General features: G+C 37.7%; 1 protein-coding gene across 1 annotated transcript in view; it reads left to right on the top strand.

Annotated features, from left to right (window-relative positions):
• AKAP6 (A-kinase anchoring protein 6) overlaps positions 1-20500 on the top strand; it is a 233008-nt gene extending 212508 nt beyond the window's left edge. The window contains exons 12-13 of the mRNA XM_070935849.1: positions 9513-12879; positions 19567-20500. Of these exons, the coding sequence (XP_070791950.1) occupies positions 9513-12836 (3324 nt within the window). The 3' untranslated portion in view covers positions 12837-12879; positions 19567-20500. The remainder of the gene's footprint in view (positions 1-9512; positions 12880-19566) is intronic.
• The last annotated feature ends 1407 nt before the right edge of the window (positions 20501-21907 follow it).

Raw genomic sequence — 21907 nt, forward strand, 5'->3', positions numbered from 1 at the left:
CGCTTTCACAAATGCAGCTGTGCACGCTTTCGCACATGCACACATGCACACGAACTTCCCAACGTTTCTGCGGCCTGGTTATAGTTTCATGCAGGGGTGAAATCTAAAATTTGTTACTACTGTTCTGTGGGCGTGGCTTGGTGGAGGGGTAATGTGGGTGTGGCCATTTTTTTTTACTTTTAAAACCATTTTTTCTACAACCTCTTCAGCTAAGAGGTTGTAAAAAAATGCTTCCAAAAGGCTCTGACGATCCAAGCTGAGTTCCTTGATCAGGGAACTCAGCTTGGATCATCAGAGCATTTAAAAGAAAAAAAGGTTTTTTTCTTTTAAATGCTCTGACGATCTGACGATCAACTCTGACAATCAAGCTCTGACGATCCCAGCTGAGTTCCCTGAAAGCCTCTGCCGATCAGGGAACTCAGCTGGGATCATCAGAGCATTTAAAAGAAAAAAAACCCTTTTTTAAAAAAATGCCTTTGACGAGCCGCGCGATCATCAGAGGCTTTTTTTTTTTAACTTTTAAAAGCATTTTTTTGGCCGAAGTTGTAGAAAAAATGCTTTGAAAAGTTAAAAAAAGCCTCTGATGATTGTGTGGCTCATCTGGGCATTGGGGGGGGGGCGGGATTTTTGCTACCAGTTCTCCAAACCACCTGCCTCTATCGCTACCGGATTCGGCGATCCAGTCCAAACCGGGAGCATTTCACTCCTGGTTTCATGGCTGGAGCAATTGTGAAATGGAAGGCAATTTTAAAAAGTACAAGCTTTTTCTACAAATTCAAGAGCTTGAAACAAACAAGGAGCTGTGCAGAGATATAAAGAAACTGGATGTGCCTTCAAGTTTATAATCTAATTAAGATTAACAAGAAACAAAATGGGGGAGAACTGTGATAGTGGCCTCTGAATCTCAATTTAATCCCTGTATAGTGACCTACAGGCAAAGGTTGCATGTGGTTTTAAAACAACCAATAAGTCATCCATAGTGAAAAAAGAAAGTATGAATTTGAACAAATATATTTGAATATACTGCATTTGTCTGAGCAGAATGAATATTCAAATACATACCACTTCTTCACATTCTGGCACCAATCATGTACAAATATTGTTTAAAATGCAAGCCAAACTGGATTGAGATATTGCTGGTAATGTCATGTTAATGACCAGATAGATCTAAGAGTCAAGATCCTGTTTTCTAAACAGAACAGACACAAAAATGCTTGCTGTTTTTATAATCTTACAAATATTTCAGTAAATCAACATTAGAATTTGCCTCAGAGTATTGTAGCAATGTATATCTATATCTTTATATCTATCTATATCATGGCTGGCTGTGGAATTCTGGGAGTTGAAGTCCACAAATCTTAAATTTACCAAGATTAAATACCTTTAAATTGTAAGCATCAAAAAAACCTCAACATTCAAAGAAATTTTCTAGAGGCCCCAAAATGTTTGATAAAACTAGTAGGTTAAGTAAATAGTACAAGTACATTCAAGAGAGTAAGTAGATGATTTTTTGGTGCCAGTCTTTACTTTTTAAAAATGTTTCTTTCATTGCTTTCATTGGGTCCAAAAATGTCAGCTCCAGAGAAGTGTGTGTATATCCAAGCCTGTCCCAACAATCCCCTTTTCAGTATGTTCCAGACAAATTATTTTGGCACATGGGGCAAAAAAGAAAGAAAGAAAAAAGCATTGACAGCTCTTTCCATCCCTGGCCAAAAAAGTTACAATACTAGCAAATAAAACAATTATTTACTGTCCTTCCACAACACCCTAAATTAGCTACATAGACAGAGATAGAAGCACTTGTGCACACATACTAAATGCATACCATAAAATTTCCACAAATATGTAAATATATGCTTGATATAAAAAACATACATTTTTCTGAAACAAAGCATTCATTACACTCAGAAGCTCTGTTGAATTCAAAAGTGTATTCCAGTCAATACATATGAACACACAGAGAGACACATAAACAAAAATGCATACACATATATGCATATACCTGTCATGTAACTCTTTGACAAATAGTCAATTCTAGAGGAATAGAAGCTATTCTCAATAAAATTTACTGTACAGTGTTCTCAAATCCTCTGCCTATGCAATTTGACATGTAAGCCAGTGATTGTCATTTCAATTGGTTTAAAATGAAATAAAAGAAAATATAACCAGTGTTTTCTATGGAAATTATTCACTGGAATTGGAGTATCAATGTGTTTGAGAAACAGTAGTGGCTTACACTGATATACCATCTCAGTTTGTGGAATTGTTATTGCTATCACATCCCATAGACATGATGACTATTTCTACTCTCTTTTTTTTAAAGAACCTTTTAAATTGTATTTTCTTTCAGAATAAACAGAGCTACTAATTAGTATCCACTTTAACTATAATTGTTCTAGGGATAGAATAATTACCTTTTCCTCTCAAAAGCCATAATAAAACATAATTGTTGTTTTACATATTAGTATAATATTGCATTTTGAATGAAGAGGATATTCTCTGGCTATAACGCAAGAAGTTCCAAGTAAACATTAATGAATTAAGCAGAAGTGATCTGAAAATATGATCATTTTTATCCAAGTAAATGCACAGCATACTAACACATTTTCAAATGCAAAATTATTGTGGTGGGGAAATTCTTTCTCTGTGTTTGTGTTTTAATCTAATTTTGTGGAGGGCTATTACTGAACCTCTGCAAGGAGCAACAATGGCGTACTTATGATTGCATTGCACAACATATCAAATTACAACTAACCCAACTAACTTTCAGCTTAGGTTAGCCTATACGCTTATGATTGAATGGGTCATTCAAACTCATTATTATTTATTTAGCACATGATGAGAATATGACAGAAAAGAAGTAAGCATATACATTCAATATTCAAACCCATAAAACTGTGTTAATGGAGAAAGGCATGTGGTGCAAAGGCTTTGCTTTTGTAAATTGTCCTGTTTATAACAGTACTGTATGTTAGAATGACTCTGCAGACTTTTTCTGCCAAGGTACAAACCTTATGTACCTGCCATCATAATTGTTTCTTTATAGAAATATTTCATGCAGAGAAGAAGCTGACATAACACTGTCATGTGTTAAACTGTTATTTGTTGACATATCAAATCCAAGTCTCAATGCCACTCCATCTGGAAATTTATACTTTGCACACTCATTAAGATGATAATGTTTTATACCAAACAACTTTCCTATGTCTGCTAAGGAATTAGTCCAGCAAGTCACTTGGCATGACATGAGAAAAGTGAAGTTCTCTCACTATTTTCCATTGCAGCCATCAAGAGAACCAATTGTCTATTAAAAGTATTCCTTTTTTTAAAAAAAAATCCCTTTGTTTTGGGTTGTTCCTGTGAACTTCTTCACCGAAAAGAAAAAAACAATTTAGAATTTATTAGAACTATAGGCAAAGTGGTATCAAGTCATTAAAAATAGAAACAATAAGCCTTAAAGGATCCATTCAATTAAATAAATGAAGCAACTGCAATGTAATTAAAATGATTAATCAAATTACAAAGCAATTGACTAAAAATATAAAAAGGATAAACCAGAATCAACTGACACATAATCAATGGCTCCCCTCCCCCCCAAATTAGTTCAAACCGTGGAACAGTATAGTACATGCCAATTTTTGTTTAAAAGTAAATATGGTCCATAGGAGGATTTTTTTTAAAAAAAGAGAGTGACTGCCCTATGGTTCCAATTGTATGGTTTTGATGCCCTGCTGAATTAAAAGATTTCCCCAGTTGACCCAAAATATTGTATCTACCACTTTAATGGGAAACATTTTTTTCTGATGACATAACATTATAGTAGAGCAATGTGGAACATAAATAATATTGTAGTAATTCTACAGCATTAAATACTTCTCTCTCCAATCTATGCCCACCGGGTTTCCAAGTATTACACCAGCCACGACTCCGCGGGAGGGGTGGCGGGGTGGTGGTTGTCATTAGGGAAGGTCTTAGACCTAGGGAGGTCACTGTCTCTCAGATTGGCGGGTGTGAGTCCCTTCTGTTGAAATGGGACCCTGGAGTACAGTCGGCTCTGTTGCTTATGTACCTGTCTCCCAGCTGCGTGTGTTCAGTCCTGCCCCCACTACTCGAAGTCTTAGCTGAACTGACGGTTGAGCTCCCCAACCTGATGGTTGTGGGAGATTTTAATCTCCCGTCAGCCGGCGAGACATCAGAGTTGGTGTGGGAGTTCATGGCCTCCATGACGGCTATGGACCTGACTCAAGTTGTACAGGGCCCAACTCACAATGGTGGACACACACTCAACCTGATTTTCATCTCTGGGCAGTGGATAAATGCTCGGGGTAAGGGTGACCTTTCTGTGCTACCCCTTTCATGGACCGACCATTCCCTCCTTCGGCTAGATTTCCCTTCCGCCAACTCCCACCGCTGGGAGGCAGAACCGACTCGTTGGTTGCCTGATGGGTGCCTGATGGACCCTGATAGGTTCCTGACAGAGCTTGGGACATTTCCCACTGACCTATCCTGCGATTCACCAGAGGCCCTGGTGGATGCCTGGGAACGGGCGGCCACCAGGGCACTGGATCGAATTGCTCCCATTCAGCCTCTCCTCCGACAGGGATCCCGGGCAGCTCCATGGTTTTCCATGGAGTTCAGGGAAATGAAGCATCGAAAGAGACACCTAGAGGGCCGTTGGAGGTCTTCCCGCTCTGAGTCTGACCGAACATAGTTAAGAACCCATATTAGGTCTTATCTTGTGGCGATGGAAGCGGTGAAACGTGACTATTTTGCTGCTCTCATTGCGTTTGCAGAAAATCGCCCAGCAGCCTTGTTCTGAGTGACCCGCTCCCTTCTCCATCAGGGAGCGAGCGAAGACCCCTTGCAAGGCAGTGCTGAGGATTTTGTGCAATTTCTGCAAGACAAAATCGCTCAGATTCGGACGGGGTTAGACTCAGACTGGGCAGGATCCGATGGGGTGGGAGAAGATCTTGGAGGTAACAGCTGGGTTGGCTTTGATCCTGTTTCTATGGAGGAAGTGGACAGGATTGTGGGTAGACTGGGGGCCTCCACATGTTTACTGGACCCTTGTCCCTCCTGGCTTGTTGCGGCAACCAGGAAGGTGACTGGAGACTGGATCCAGGCGATTATCAATGGTTCATTGAGAGATGGGGTCTTCCCTGCCTTACTCAAGGAGGCGGTGGTTCGTCCCCTCCTCAGGAAGCCTGCCCTGGATCCGGCTTCCCTGAACAACTTTCGTCCTGTCTCCAACCTTCGCTTTATAGCAAAGGTTGTTGAGTCTGTGGTGGCGTACCAGTTTCTGCAATTCCTGGAGGAGACTGAGTATCTAGACCCATACCAATCAGGCTTCAGGCGCGAACACAGCACGGAAACGGCATTGGTCGCCCTGGTGAATGATCTCTGGCAGGCCCGGGATGGGGGTTATTCCTCCATCCTGGTGCTACTTGACCTCTCAGGGGCTTTTGATACCATCGACCATGGTATCTTACTGCGATGTCTCGGGGGGGGTTGGGGGTGGGGGCACTGTTTTACAGTGATTCTCCTCCTACCTCTCAGGCTGTACACAGTTTGTTTGGGCGGAGGGTCAGAGATCCTCCCTGAGGCCCCTCACTTGTGGGGTACCACAGGGGTCAGTTCTCTTCCCCCTGCTCTTCAACATCTATATGAAGCTGCTGGGTGAGGTAATTTGTGGTTTCGGGTTGCGGTATCATCAGTACGCTGATGATACCCAACTTTACATCTCCACCCCGGACCAATCCAGGGATGCCCTTTCTGTGATGTCTAAGTGCCTGGAGGCGGTACGGGTCTGGATGGATAGGAACAGGCTCAGGCTCAACTCCTCCAAGACAGAGTGGCTGTGGATACCGGCGTCCCATGATTTAGCTCCCCCATCATTGTTGATGGGGGGAGTGTCTTGCTCCCTCGGAAAGGGTTCATAATCTTGGTGTCCTCCTTGATTCATGGCTGTTTTTAGTGGACCATCTAATGGCCGTGACAAGGGGGGCATTTGCACAGGTTCGCCTGGTGTGCCAGTTACGCCCTTTTCTAGACAGGGACGCCCTCCGTACTGTCACTCATGCTCTCATTATCTCTCAGTTGGATTACTGCAATGCCCTCTACATGGGGCTGTCCTTGGGTGCCCCTGGAGGCTCCAACTGGTCCAGAACGTGGCCGCGCGAGTAGTTACGGGTGTGTCCCGCTACTCCCATATAACACCACTCTTGCGCGAGCTGCACTGATTGCCGGTGGTCCTCCGGATCAGCTTCAAGGTGCTGGTACTCACCTATAAAGCCCTTCATGGCATGGGCCCGGGGTATTGCGGGGTATTTGCAGGCCTCCCACCGCCCAGTGCGCTCACATAGTGCTGCCCTCCTCCGGGTCCCCTCGGCCAGACAGTGTTGGCTGGCAGTCCCCAGGATGAGGGCGTTCTCTGTGGTCACACTGACCCTCTGGAATGGGTTGCCCACCGGGCTCCGGACGGCCCCCGACCTCCGCATCTTCCGAGCCGACCTAAAGACATGGCTCTTTCAGCAACTTCCCTGATCTGCTGTGGATTTTAATTTGAGGATTTGGGGATTTTAATTGGTTTTAATATTATTTAATTTTTATCTATTGTCGGGTTGTTTTATTGTTGTGAGCCGCCCTGAGTCCTACGGGAGAAGGGCGGCATATAAATCTGACAAATAAATAAATGACAAATAATAAATACATTTAAATAATAGCAATTTCAGTATTATTTATTCATTTTATGACTTCTAATGTATTCTACTAAATTCTGAATTCTTCCAGAATCAAATGGGATACTATAATAAAAAAGAAACGTCACGATTTCAATTTCTGATTGTAAATGCAAAGAATTATAGGTGCACTACCTCTGCTTTTTTTTACTTTAAAATAGTATGCCAAAGCAAACAGGATATTCTGATTTAGTTTGCATCAACTATTTCCATAAAAGCTGAAGAGAGAAAAACCCAGTTAAAACCATCTTCGATTGAGAATGTGGCTTCATGCAATATTTTAGTCCAAAATTAATCCAGTTCAACTTCATTCAGCCAGGTGTTGTTGTCTATGTATTTGATTCCTTATTCACAGCATGAGCTTTCTTCAGGCTTCGTTCAACACAGACTTCAGGAGGCCGTGCCAATCCTCTGTGCTTCATTTACAGTATCAAGAAGCGACTACATTTAACATATTTATGATGCGATAAGGGCAGTCCTGCAGTCCAAACTTTGTATCATACTTCCGTCCCCCTTTAATAGCTTGCTTGATCCTGTGAAAGCAAATGAAACACTAATGTGGGTTACAACAAAATTTTGTTGCTGAGGCTGGATCTTTTTATTTATCTTTTAAAAGTTTACATTGTTTAAATGATATAAGAGACAAAAAAAGCTTTATATTAAAGTGGATCTACAGTTAAGATATGTGAGCTAAAATTACATCATTGTGGGACTTGCATTGTTGAATTTTTATAACGAGAAGAATAAATAAAGCTGGCAACATCTGATTTACAGTCCAAATGTTATCTTCCCAACCAAAGAAACAAATATTTCATATTTGAGAAGAGACCGAGTAATAATTCACAAACTTTATGGAATTTACAGAAGGCTATTAGTTTTAAAGTGTATGGAAGTTACTTGTGACATATACGTTTTGAATAAAGGATGCACTCCAGTGATATCATTTTAGAGCTAACTATGGAGCTTTTATGTAGATAGTTTAAAACCTTGAAATCCTTTACCAACCTTTTATATCCAGGTGCCTTCCAGATGTGTTGGACAACAATCAGAGATGTATAGTTCTTTCCATATTCAGTCTGCAGTAATACTGTATTTTTATTTCCTTTACATATTTTGTGTGAATCATGTATTATTCTTTGCCTTGATGTATTCATTTTTGAAATATATTTTTAAATGAAATTTGAGCTGAGAAATATTTAAGTCCTTGTGGATTTTGTGAATGACGTATTGTATTTTGCCAGAGTACTTATTACTTGAAAAGAAATTTGTCAGATAAATCTGATATTTCTAGCTACAACCCTCCCACCCCAGGATTCCTACAGTTAATGACTATGTTAACTGAGAATTATGGAAGACCAACTCTACTGAAACATATGGTCTCCCCTCTATTTATACATATTTAAGATACGCTTTTGTTTTTTTAAATTTTAGCAATTACATGATAGACTAAAAGTTGATAAATGAAAATTAGAAATGCATCTTTATTCCAATCTCCAGTATACCATTTTGATTATAAGGTCAAAAAAAGTGGTATAGATGAAGTTTTTAGTTTTATTTAATCATTGTAGTATACAATCTGCTTTTTGTTCACAGTTGAGTATACTTCTAAAATATTAAAAAAGAATATGTGTAATTAAATGTTGGACAAATGTGAATTGGAAGACAACTTTTTAAAATCTTGCATCATTATTCAATAACTTTCCAGAATATTTTTAAAGCTAGCAACATATGAAACTAATGCAATCAAAGGATTGCTTTACAGATTTATTACTTATAATTTCTTGAATGCTGCTTTTACGAGCAACCAAACAGAAATTCAAATAAATATTCTGCCCAGCTGAATATACAGAAACTAGAGAACTGATATAAGAACCTGTCTGGCACACAAGCATTAAGCAGCCTGATTGCTCTTTATGATCTACTCATGTTGCAGAATGTAAAATCTAGATTTGATGGATTGTAATGGGGACTTGATATAGTTCTTTCATTATGAATAAAGCATATTGAATGTGGATCGGTATACTGCATATATCGTCTAGTTGATGGGATGTCAGCAACAGTATATTGACTTGAAAGATATAAAATAGCTTGAGAATTCTTGGAGTAAATCTGGCCTTTAGTTGGGCTTCTGGCATACTGACTGCAATGTGCCACCATATTCCTCACCATTAGCGGGGAATACTGCATGTGACATAACTGAACTGAACTGTTTTTGATATGCATCATCAGCCCAATTCTTTCTTGATCTACTAAGTTGTTTGTATAACTATTGTTCAGATAGATTTGAAAAGAGAGCTACTTATCTCCCTGAGATATGTGCAAAATGTAAGTGTACCATGCCCCAAAGCAATAATTGTGTGTTTAAGCCAACATTAGTTTCATGAGTGTAAATTTCATTCTAATGATGATCAGCTAGAAGGTGATAAAGAAAAAAATATTATACTTATTGGAATTAAATTATTTAAATCACTTTAATTAAATTGCTTAAATGAGTTTTGTCTAGGGGCTCTGTTGAACTCCCCATTGTTGGATTCCTCACTTAGCACCTCTAACTTCATACCTGAATATCAATTGGAACTTGGTTCCTGTGTCAAATCTCAGTATTCTATGAATTGTCTCATATTTATTTACTGTATTTCTTTCAAATTGCACTGTAATATTGATGAGTAATAGGCTTTCTACTTATTAAATGTTCCAGTTAAATTTATGAATTAAAATTCTGCTTTTTAATAATTCTGCTTTAACTAATAATTCTGTTGTTCTTTTTTTAAACAGGACTCTCTGAATGTTATTGATCCTGGTTTAATGGAGCTAAATAGCACAAATGAAGATGCTCTAGAATGGGATGAAATGGATATAAGTAATAAGTTAATTAGTATTAATGAAGAGTTTACTGAACCTGAACCAAAACAAGATGACACAAAGCTGAATTCTCCACCTGAAGTATCTGATAATGGTAATCCAAAACAAGAAGGAACCCCTAACATTCATGGACATAGTCTCGGTGATCAAAGAATGGCATCTTCTTCAGGTGCAAAGGTCTACCAAGTATATAGTCTCCACGATGTTGAACTATCCAGAAAAAATCATATATCTCTCATGAAAAACACATCCAATGATTCCATTCTTACACCTTCAACTATTGCAAACAAAGACACAAATAAAGATTCTTCCTTATCATCTATAAAGTATTTGCCAGATTTAATGGGTAGCACCACATTGGCAAAACCGCAGAATTATATGTATCATAGCGGAAACATTACCAGGCATTCTGAAAGTCAGAATAAAGTAATCAGTGAAAGAAAGCCAAAAGCTATCAGCAACTCTGAAATCCAATTGTTTCCTGATACTGATGGAACACAAGATAATTCTGTGCCTAATATTTCAGATTCTGATTTAGGGAATATAGTTGATGTGATAAAACAAAATTTTAAGCAGAAAGATGAAGAAAGCCTTGATAATGTCACTACATCGGAACCAAAGTTCAGTAACAAAACAAAAGCTGTAGACAACGGTGCCCATCATGATTCTGTGAGTGCAGAAGAATTACAAGGAAAACACAATGCTTTTACATTTTATGACTACTCATATCTTCAAGGTTCAAAATTAAAGATACCACGGATGATAAAGCAACCACAGTCAGAAAAAGCACACAAGCAGGGCAACTTGCTTCATGGCTTTTATTTTGACAAAGTTCCTTTTATATCTGGAAATCAGTCTGGGGAGTTAAAATCATGTACAGAAAAGCTTGCTTTACCAACCAACTGGAATGATGCTGATCCTAAACACACTGAGTTTGTGGAAGATTTAAAGAAACTATGTGACACAACAAATGGGAAAGTGCTTTCAACTCTATCTCATAGCTCTTCTTTAGATTCCCTTTCTTTGACAAGTGATTTATTTGGTTTAACTGTTTTTAGAAGTGGAGATGGTCTTAATCGTAGCACTTCCTTAGAGAGCTGGCTAAATCCCTACAAGAGCAATGAAGATCTTTTTAGCGGTAATGACTCCGGTGACCTAAGTGGAAGTAGTGATTCTGTTGGAGAACTCAGTAAGAGGACGTTAGATCTTTTGAATCGCTTAGAAAATATCCAGAGTCCTTTAGATCAAAAAATAAAGCGGAGCATCTCTGATATCACCCTCCAAAGCACTTCTCAAAGAATGTCCTTGACTGGCCAAGTATCCCTGGATATTGCCTCCTCAATCAATGAAGATTCACCTGCTTCTCTCACTGAGCTAAGCAGCAGTGATGACCTGTCTCTCTGCTCTGAAGATATTATAATGCACAAAAACAAAGTACTAGATTCAAATGCATCGTTCAGAAAGCACCTCAATCGGTCTGTTGCTGACGAGAGTGATATCAACGTTAGCATGATCGTTAATGTTTCCTGTACCTCTGCTTGCACGGATGATGAAGATGATAGTGATTTGTTATCAAGTTCTACTCTCACCTTGACTGAGGAAGAGCTGGGCATGAAAGATGAAGATGATGATTCCAGTATTGCAACTGATGAGGATATTTATGAAAACTCCAATTTAATGTCAGGACTTGACTACATTAAGAATGAACTCCACACTTGGATTAGACCTAAATTATATCTGACAAAGGAGAAGAGGAGACATCATGTGGATGATGAAATTCAGGGCTGTAAGGAGCTAAGAGGTGGTGAGACTTTGAAACCAAAAGATTCATTGAACATTGAACAATTTTTGAGTGATTCCATATGTAAGCTTTCACAAAATAATGGCAACAGGAAGAATGTACTGGAGAATCGTACATCAGAGACAAAAAGACAAGCAAAAAATGAAGGTTTTCAGCTTTTGCAAGAACGCTTAGTAGATGATATGGAGAATGGAAATGTTGCAGTTACTCAAGAAAGTCTAAATGGACAACATATTTCAACATCTGCCATAACTGTTAGTACATTAGATGGGAAAGAGAATGAAAATGAAGATTTTGCCTGTGAATCATTTACTGATAGTTCAAAAGATTCTCATATTAACAGTAAGGAAGCTGTTCAACTACCAAATATAACCAGCCCTCAAAAAGAGTATCAAAATCATATTCCGTATGATGGCCAGGGTATTAAAAATCTTATCACAGAATTTGACTCACATGTCAAAGAAGACAGTACACCAGGTACAGCATTGCTAACATTGCCTCCAAGTTATCAACAAAGTAAAACAGGAATTGGTGAGCCTGTTAGTGATTGCTGTGCATGTTTAAAATCAAATGAAGCAGAAAAAAACACATCAGCTAGCAGTCATGATTCATGTTGCAACTGTGAATCAGTTGCTTTTGATAAAAGAAATGGGGAAGATTGCTCAGTGCATAATTTTGTGATGGAGATAATTGACATGGCTTCCACAGCCTTGAAGAACAAATCACAGCCTGAAAGCGAGCCAGCTGTTCCACATTCATTAGCCCAGATCAAAGAAAAGGTTCTAGAACATTCTCACAGGCCAATCCAACTTAGAAAGGGGGATTTTTATTCTTATCTTTCACTCTCTTCTCATGATAGTGACTGTGGGGAAGTGACTAAATATGTTGAAGAAAAGAGCAGTACTCCGGTTCCACTGGACTTTGCAGAAAACATTGAATGCTTTTTTGAAGCCTGTCCTGAGGAAGAAAGAGTTGAACAGAAGCTGTACACTGCTCCTAATGAAGCTGAGGCAACTTTGGTCAAGTACAAGGACTTGGATTTAATAGATGAACACCAAACACCCACCAATTGTAATGACTTTTCTTTCTTATCTAAGGAGATGGGTACAAATCCTCCAGGCACTATTAGTAAAACAGAATCAGAGAATATAAAAAATTATCCTGATGAATCTCTTGATCAAGAGACCTCTAACAAAGATCCAGTTTTGAATTCTTTTCCAAATGACTCTATAGAAAACCATCCAGGTCAGTCCTTTGGCACTGCAAAATCTGAAGAAGATTTTGTCACTTCTCCAAAGGCCTTAGTTAAAGCCACTCAGTTAAAACCTGATCACTTGAAAGGCAAAGAAATTAAGCACCCACATCCAAAAACTCTTGTATGTGAAGAAAAACTCCTGCCTCTTTACAAAGAAAGGCACATAAATGCAAAGAGATAGAATGCAACTGTCCCTGGACACATACATGTTATTTCATGAGCAGGTATGTACTGAAATATTGACGACTGAATATTATTAGTGACATGACCTTATAATTAAACAAATTGTGGTATTGCTGGTGACTGTTTAAATAGATAATGTGTGCCTTTTGAATTTATTTTCACAATAATAAAATGATATTTAATAGCAGTAGCATTTAGACTTATATAATGCTCCATAGTGCTTTACAGCCCTCTCTAAGTGGTTTACAGAGACAGCATATTGCCCCCAACAATTCGGGTCCTCATTTTATCCACCTTGGAAGGATGGAAGGCTGAGTCAACCTTGAGCCTGGTGAGATTTGAACTGCCAAATTGCAGTCAGCTGGCAGTCAGCAGAAGTAGCCTGCAGTACTGTACTCTAACCACGACACCACCACGGCTCATGTAAGCTCATTTAAGCTTACATTTTACAGGTAGTCAGGTTACATCCATTCTTTTAATGATCATCCAAACTTACAAAGATGCTGAAAAAATGAACTTATGATGAGTCCTCAAAATGGCAACTGTTGCAACTTCCCTGTGGTCACATGATCAAAATTTGAATGCTTGGCAAGTGGCCCACTTTTATGATTGTTGCAGCATCCTGCAATCACATTCTTCTGCCCTGCAGAAACTGCTTCCATTTCAGCTCCCTCCTTCTCTGCCTTTTGGCCACCCTGCAGAGCACAGCCACGATAAAGAAGCCATGTATTCATCCACCACTGCTGTCCAGGGTTGCCCCAGCTGATGTTTGCCTCACATTTGCTGGACTCACTTCTGCCACTACCCCCACAGCCACTAGTATTTTTTTTTTCAATTGACTGTGCTCCTCCTTCCTTTTGTGATTAAAAAAAATGATTTGGAGGGGAGGAAGCTGAAGTGGATGCAATTTGCACAGGGCAGGGGAAGAGTGACCACATGGTGCTGGTGACTGCAACCTGGACTGCTTATAACTCCCCTTCCAATTCTAATTGGTTCATTTAGAAAACATTTGTGCTTGGTTTCCTGAAATATAATACGTAACCTTAAATAAAATTCAGAATCGAGGTTATATTACATACACTGGAGAAGAAAAAAGATATATGTCACTCGTTATTTCCTATTAAGCGTAGCAGCGCTGAGTTTACCTTATTTAAAATATTTTGAGTCCTAACCTGTGATGCCCCACCTCATGTGCTAAAATTTCAATCCTAACTAGGGCCTAAAGCAATATACATAACATGAAGTCAACATTAAAATTAATATTATTTGGCCTTGTCCATGTATAGACATCAATTCTATAATCTTTACAGCATTGCTTTAAATCTCATATTTGTTTTCTGATAAAATTAATTATGCGTACATGTCTATTTAAATTTAAATTTGAGCTGAATGGTGGCAAATAATTGAAGAAAACTGGTATTACCATTGTAGCCTACATTTCTATGCTGTCTTTTGGCTTATTGCACTGTCTAGTCTAAGTCAGCTTTAACAACTTATTGGCTCTATACAAATTCTCAGTGGGCACTTCCTCACACCTCCTAATCAAAATGTCCTTCCCCCCCTCTCCCAAGAAAACCAGAAAACTGAATGTGAACTCCTGGAAGTAAGAAACATGGCAGTTATTACTGAAAGTAGTTCACCTTTACAAACCAATATGAATAGTTTATTGGAATGTGTATTAGCAAAAGAGGAAACTGATGCAGTTCTTATTTTCAGGACAATATACTGGAAATAACATATTTTCTAGAGTTACAATGATGTGTTCTAATTCAGAAGTGGGCGGTCTACCTCCTTCAGCCTCCATTTCAAAAGCTTTGTGAAGAATTCATTTAGGTTTCTGGCAAGAATAATCTGGCTTCCTCAAATAACTTATTTTGAGAGTAGGAAAACAGAAAGGGGAAAGAAGAAAAAGAAGAAAAAAGAGTGCTAGAAAAGAGTGTGAAAAAGGAAGTGCCATGAAGAGATAGAAAGCAAGCAAAGTCTGCACACTTCTCTGCATACTTAGTTTGGCCCCACTTCCATGCAACAACTTAGCCCAAGAGAATGCAATTCTTGACAGATTTTCTACCCTTGCCTTTGCTCAATATTCACCTATTGGTGATTGTACACCAATTTTCATTGCCCACACAAGCTTCCCTTTCACTAAAGGTATAAATTTGGTGCATACAAAGCCTATACACACTGAGGTGCCTTCTAAATGTCAATTAATGAAGGTGTAATATAATTCAGCAAGGATATTGCTGTGGGGTCTTCACATAAAAAGTACCCTAACTCATAAATCCACAGCTCCTCAAGTCATCACCAAACCCCAGGCTCTCTAAGCTACCCACCAGATTCTTGAAATCCCTCCTCCCTACTGTGAGGGCTTAGTTGATACTTTAACTTCATTTCTCATGCTATGGGAAATGAATTAGAAGCAATCTATCCTAATTTGTTAACTTATTCAAATAACAGTTATTATACTTAACTATGCTAAAGATTATCTTTTTGGTGGCAGATTGTTTATTTTTTGATGAGCCTAATTACTGATTTTCCAAAGGTAATTTACATTTATTACTAATACATCTTTTAAAATGTGACAGATAAATGTTGTTCCCATAAGTGTATTATGAAAAAAGTTACTATTTAAAAACACATTATTTAATTTGAAAGATAAATGGCAAACACCATTATTTTTTTTTCTTGGAGCACCTGTGCTGTAAGCTCATTAAAATGTGTGATTTTATGTGAAGCTGAGATACTTAAGAGAAAAATTATCTATGGTATATGTATACCCTAAAAATAAACCCAGTACGCAAAGGTGACAGTATGCATATTTACCAACGTAGCTCAACTAATTTAATGTGATTTCTGCTCCAGCTGCAAGCCAGAATAAAGCTGTTGTGAGCAAATATATTTTCCTGCTGAATACCGTATATCGAAGCTGTAATCTCACTCTTTTATGGGTATGGTATAAAATTGACCATTAAGAGACAGCAGCTTCAAAAAGTTCTATGTACTGTAAATGATAATTCTGCTGTTTTATCCAGACTGCTGCTGACTTTATAACTGTACAGATATGTTTCCTCTGGAGGTTTTGTTTTCCATGGAGGCAAGATTTATCAAGAAAATTTATCATGGCACTTTCTTTTTCTATCAATATGGTCCATAACCTTTTCCTCCTATACTTTTTTCTTTGAGGCACAATGAAGTTATACCAGAACCAATTATTTTTTATGCAGTCCAGTATTTTCTATTCTGATTTGCAGAGATTGACTAATGTGTCAGACAGAGGTTTTTTCCCACCATCTGTCATCTAATTCTTTCACAAGGTGATGCCAAGTCATTCAAATCAAATCATCTTTATTAGTGTAATTGATTGATCCAAGCATAAGAATATAACAGGGCAAAAGTAACAACAAGGTAGGCACCATCTATGCAGGAAAAATTTGAACTTTTTCCAACTGGCGAGACATCTCATTCATCTAGCCAAGGTTAGGCAGTATAAAGACTTCATGATAGCCTACTTCAATCTTCTTATTATTAGCAATTTTTTAAGATAAATTTCACATTTCCTTTGTGTTTCATGCAATTTTCTTGTGTTGTTTGTTCTACTATATTTGTGGTGTTCCCATCATCCTATTCTTTTTTTTTTTTTAGTATTAGGCCATGTAGATTTATTTCTTTTCTATTGATCCTATTGCGCTGCAGATACAGGACTTATGCTTAGCATGACCAAACCTTGTGCTCTAGTTTATAAAGTCACCCAAATGATATTTTTTGGGATTGGTTAGTGATGAGTATTTAAGACCCTAAACTTTAATTGGATCTTGCCAGCCTACCATCATTGCTACTACTAAGTATGATGATGATGACGATGATTGCTTGCACAGTCAACCGGCTTCTTGAAGTGGATTTGGCATTTTTGTCCACCTATCAAATTCTTTCCAAGGATCTGGGCTAGGCAGTGTTTAATAATATTAAAGATACTGTCACAACGAAAGCTGTTCCAAGTAAAGTTGCCTTTTGCAATTGACTGATGCTGATTTTGTCAATGCTGATGCTGTTGAAGTGGTGCTCCAGATGTTTTTGGATTGCACCCAAGACACCTATTACTATTGATACTATCTTTGCTTTCTTTTTCTATAGTCATTTTATTTTTATTTGCAGGTCTTTGTATTTTGTGATTTTCTCCAGTTCTTTCTCTTCTATTCTGCTGTCTTCAGGTACTGCAATATCCACTATCTAGATTTTTTTTTATCTTTCTTATTGACAAATGATAAGTCCAGGGTGTTATGTGACAGGTGCTTGTCTGTTGGAATTCTAAAGTCCCAGAACACTTTAGTTTCTTCTTTTTCAATTACTTTGTCTATTTTCTACCAGTTCTTGCTTGCAAGCAAATGGCACTTCTTGCAGATATTCCAATGCACCATTGTTGCTATTTTGCAATGCCAGCGTTTGTAGCAGTAGTGGGTTTCAAATCCCGGCGCTACCGGTTCATTATTGGTAGCACGCAGGAGCGCACTGCACTTCTGCGCATGTGCAGAGTGTTTTTGATGACGTCTTGGTGGGTGGGTGGAGCCTCCTGCCATCACCGCTACTGCTACCGCCACTAAGGACATGATTCATTGTCTATGGAGATTCTCAATCATACAGGTCATGATTTGAAAAGTACCTTTGGGCATGATTCATTGTCATTATTTTTTTGGTCTTCCTATCCAGGATTTTTAGTTCAGTGGCTTGAGTCCAGTCCACTATTCCAACTGTGTATCCAATGATTGGAATTGCCTCATTGTTAATTGCTTAGATGGTGTTTTTCTTTATTCTTATGATGTACTCACTTCTGACTTTCTTCTTAACTTCATTGTGCTTGATATTGTCCTGCTATATTGTGTTTTGTCACATGGTCAGACAGATAGTTAGACTGGATTTGGCATTTTTATCCACCTATCTAGTTCTTCCCAAAGATCTGGGATGATATTATTATTATTATTATTATTATCATTATCATCATCATCATCATCATCTGTTCTTACTTTAAAAATAGTTTGATTTGATGTCAGAGAGGCTCATTACCTCATGCCTGCAAACTATTTGTACTATCATTGATCAATGCTTAAAGCCATTTCTATTCTACCGTTGAGCTATGCCAATAAGTTTACACAAACCGATAGGAAAGATCTAGAAGTGGCCAGAACTGGAACAACCAACCAAAGACATCTTCCATTCTCCTTAATCAAGGAGATTATTACCAAATGGTGATATAGTTCCAAGAAATCATGAAGGAATACCAGATGTAGATTAACTTCCTGGTTTGTTTTGTGATTTAATCAATATTTTGTCAAAGTAGTAAATTTTTCTTCAATGCTTATATAAGGAGTACCACAATGGTTTGATTTCTAACATTAAGTTGACATGTTTAATTGTTTTAGATATGTATAAGTTTAGATATTTAAAAAGCTTACAAACAGTTTGAATAGTTTGTGTTTTTTAAAAAAATATATTATTAAAAGCCCATTTAAGGTGTTGAGGCTAGATATGCAACACATGTTTCATGTTTAAACCATAGGCCTGCATTTGTTTTAAATTTGTGCAAAGAGAGAGAGAAAGAGAAATCCACAACATTAATTAATATTAAACAAGAAGGTGACTGGATAACTCCAAATATTTTTACTTAATTTGGAAAGTATAAAATGCAAGGCTGGAGTGCCTCCTTGGAAATGTTGTGATAAGGTACTTTGTACTAATCCCTTAGCTGTATTCTAATAGTTATTTTTTCATAATCTTCATCCTATGCTTTGGCTCTTTGTTGCACAGGTTAACTCTAAATTGTAAACTGAAAAAAAATGCATCAGAAATACACGTAGTCTTTGACTCATATCAATAATTGAAACTGGAATTTCCATCATCAGTCAGTGCAGTCATAAAGTGAGCAGACGTAATTTTACAAACACCTTTACTTAATAATTGTAATAATTTCACAATCATTAAGCAAATGAAGCTTCCCCAGTTTACTTTTTTTGTAGGAAACCAGCTGCAAAGGCCACAAACCATGATCATGTGTCCACAGGATGCTGCAAGCAGTTGTAAATAGTTGTTGTTGCCAAGTGCCCAAATTGCAAATTATGTAATTGTGGGGATGGGACAACATTTGTAAGTGCAAGGGGCAGGTCATAAATCACTTTTTCTGAAGACATCATAATTTTGAACCATTATTTAAACAGACATAAATTGAGATTATATCCATATTTATATAATCTCAAGCCTAAATGGATTATTTGGCAGTGAATCCTACTGATTTTAATAGGATTTATTTCCATGTAATAGGCTCAGGATTGCAGATTATATTGGTTGGTTGGATGGCCTTTATTGAGTCTTATGCGCTTATTGATTGATACACTTTCAGAAGGTAGAGGAAGCATGTTCACAGATACCTAAAAGGATGGGATTGAGGGAAAAGGTCAAACTTGATTATTTCCCCTGTGCCTTTTGAAACTAAATCTTGTTTTATAAAAATCAATGAGGGTTTCCACTTCAATGAAAAGATATAACTCTGATTTAAACCATAAGCTACAAAAAATTGCTGTTCATAGCTGCTTTTGCATATACCTACCTGTAAGGACACTGGTGTGAGATCATATAGTAGCTAATGTAGCTATTTTAGAGAAAATTGTGTTTTACAAATGGAATTATAGTTGATGTAGCATGCTCTTACTTTTCTTTCCTTTTATTTCCCCTTTTCCTTTTAGAAACTTGGCTGCATTTCAGATGTAGGCTTATCCTCTAAACCCTGGGATGACCTCTAATTCCATTGTATCACTGCCTTTTGTTACACTTGACTCCCAAGATAAATTTTCTTTCCAAATGTTATTTGTACATGTTGGCTTTGTAACCAGGTTGCATATGCTGGAGCAATTTCAGTTATCATTTGGCTTTGTAGCAAAACGGTTTTCTTTCATATGGGTTTATATGCCAAGCTACCTCTTAACAACTTCCTTTTCAAATGTGTACGCCTCTGTATGACATCTCACCCACTAATATTTTAATGATTTTGCAATTGCACAGTTTCTGTGATCATTTCAAGTCATCATTTCAGAACTGTAAATGTCATTAATTCTCCTGTTTTATGTATCAAATTTGGTATTTTATGTGTACAACACCCATATTGTTTATTGAAAGTATTTTAGAAAGGAAATTTTGATTGCCGCAAAAAGGAAAAAAATTGCTCCTGAGTCAAAAGAACCGGTTATACAAAGTAAACACAAATGTATCCTTTTGCTTTTTCTTAAAAAAACAATAACAAAACTATGCAACACTTCAAGAAACAGCTATGTAGTGTTGTATATTAAGAATTGTTAACATTGTACTAAATTAAATAAAACATTTTGGTTTTCTACTATGCTTCTTGAGGTGGTAATCAGAAAAGAACCCCACATTTTAAAAAAAATGGTGCCTTGCTGTATTTCTTATAACATTTATTAAAAAGTTGCTTTCACAGTAAAATTACGTTCATTTGAAAGAAAGAAATAGCAAGGTGTGAATCGTTTCTGTATATATGTATAACCAAGTGCAAACATTGATGTACAATGACAGTATAAAATGCTTTAATGTTTGTGATGCCTGGTGGTGTAGAAAACATAAGCCTTAAAGCCACTAGATTGCATGATAATTAGAACTGGCATAATAAACATAAGTTTACTGGGGAATTTTTAGAACTGGCTCTCATTTACCCACATCTGTCTAAATGTGAATATTGCATGGATCTGCCATAATTATTTGAATATTTATAAGGGCCGCTCAGGTTTTGTGTAGGCCTTTAGGAACAACTTTGTCTGTGACCCTTCTGTCCTGAAAGTTCAGCTACTTCTGGTAAAATTGGAAGAGGACTTTGAACTACAATCTCATCCTGGAATAATTCCCTTACTGTCTCCACCTGTTAAAATGCCCATTTGGAGACCACGGAAGAGGTCATCTTCAAGAATTTTGTGCACTAATAAGAACCAGGAAAAGTATCTGTTTTTTTCTGAATGCCCACTTTCCACCTGAGTTACTTTTCCCCATAACAAACAGAATTATCTCTCTCCCTCCCTCCCTCCCTCCCATCTCTCTCTGTCTCTCTGTCTCTCTGTCTCTCTCTCTCTCACACACACACACACAAATATCCATCATAAAATGACTCACTCTGAGGTTTACTGCTCCTTCATGCATTACAACTCAGTTGGTCAAAAGAGTTTCTTAGTTTCCAAGTTCCTGCTATACAGGTATGTCTTGATTAGTGACTGCCTTATTTAGCAAGCCATTACAATGATGATGAAAAAGTAATCTTTGAAGCAAAGCAAAGGAAAACTAGGTCATAAGTACAGTAGCAATTTCATTTAATGACTGTTTCGTGAAACAACTGAATTGTTGGTTGCAATTGTGGTCACTAAGTGATGACTACTTCTATAGTTTACAACACTGAACAAAAGTATAAAGGAAAATACAGATCCATGTCAGGGGTGGGTTCCACTTACCTTTACTACCGGTTTGCAGCGGAATCGCACGTGCGCAGAAGCTTCTGCACATGTGCAAATCACCAATGATGATGTGCCGGGTGGGCGGAGCCTCCCACCAGTTTTACTACCAGTTCTATAGAACCAGACAGAACTGGGAGCAACCCACCACTGATCTACGTACAATGTACAACTGCTAATTTCTACCTAAAAATATAGATTTACTACAAAACGACAATGTTGTGCCACATCTGAAATCTCATTGATACTGAGGAAGAATGGCTTATTTTCTGCAGTCTCATCTTCTGTTGTTGTATCTGGAAACCTCCTCCCTTCCCAAACGATATTAGTATTGCCTGAATATTCCTTCTGTTCACTGTGGGTGATGACAGGACAGAAGGTTGTTGATTTTGAAGAGTGGGCCTCTTGTCATTCCTGGTGGACCAATGGACTCATAACAAGTAAGGAGTATATAAGTTTAGTTACTGAGTATCTTTTTTTTTAAATATTTTAAAGTCCACAGAGAGTATATTCCTGAAAAAATAAAAGATGCAAATCTTCCCTAGTTTTGCACTCCAAAGTGATGGGACTACACTTC

Source organism: Pituophis catenifer, unplaced genomic scaffold, assembly GCF_029215685.1.
Source record: "Pituophis catenifer annectens isolate HBS135680 unplaced genomic scaffold, rPitCat1.0.hap2 SCAF_1, whole genome shotgun sequence".
Taxonomy (NCBI): domain Eukaryota; kingdom Metazoa; phylum Chordata; class Lepidosauria; order Squamata; family Colubridae; genus Pituophis; species Pituophis catenifer.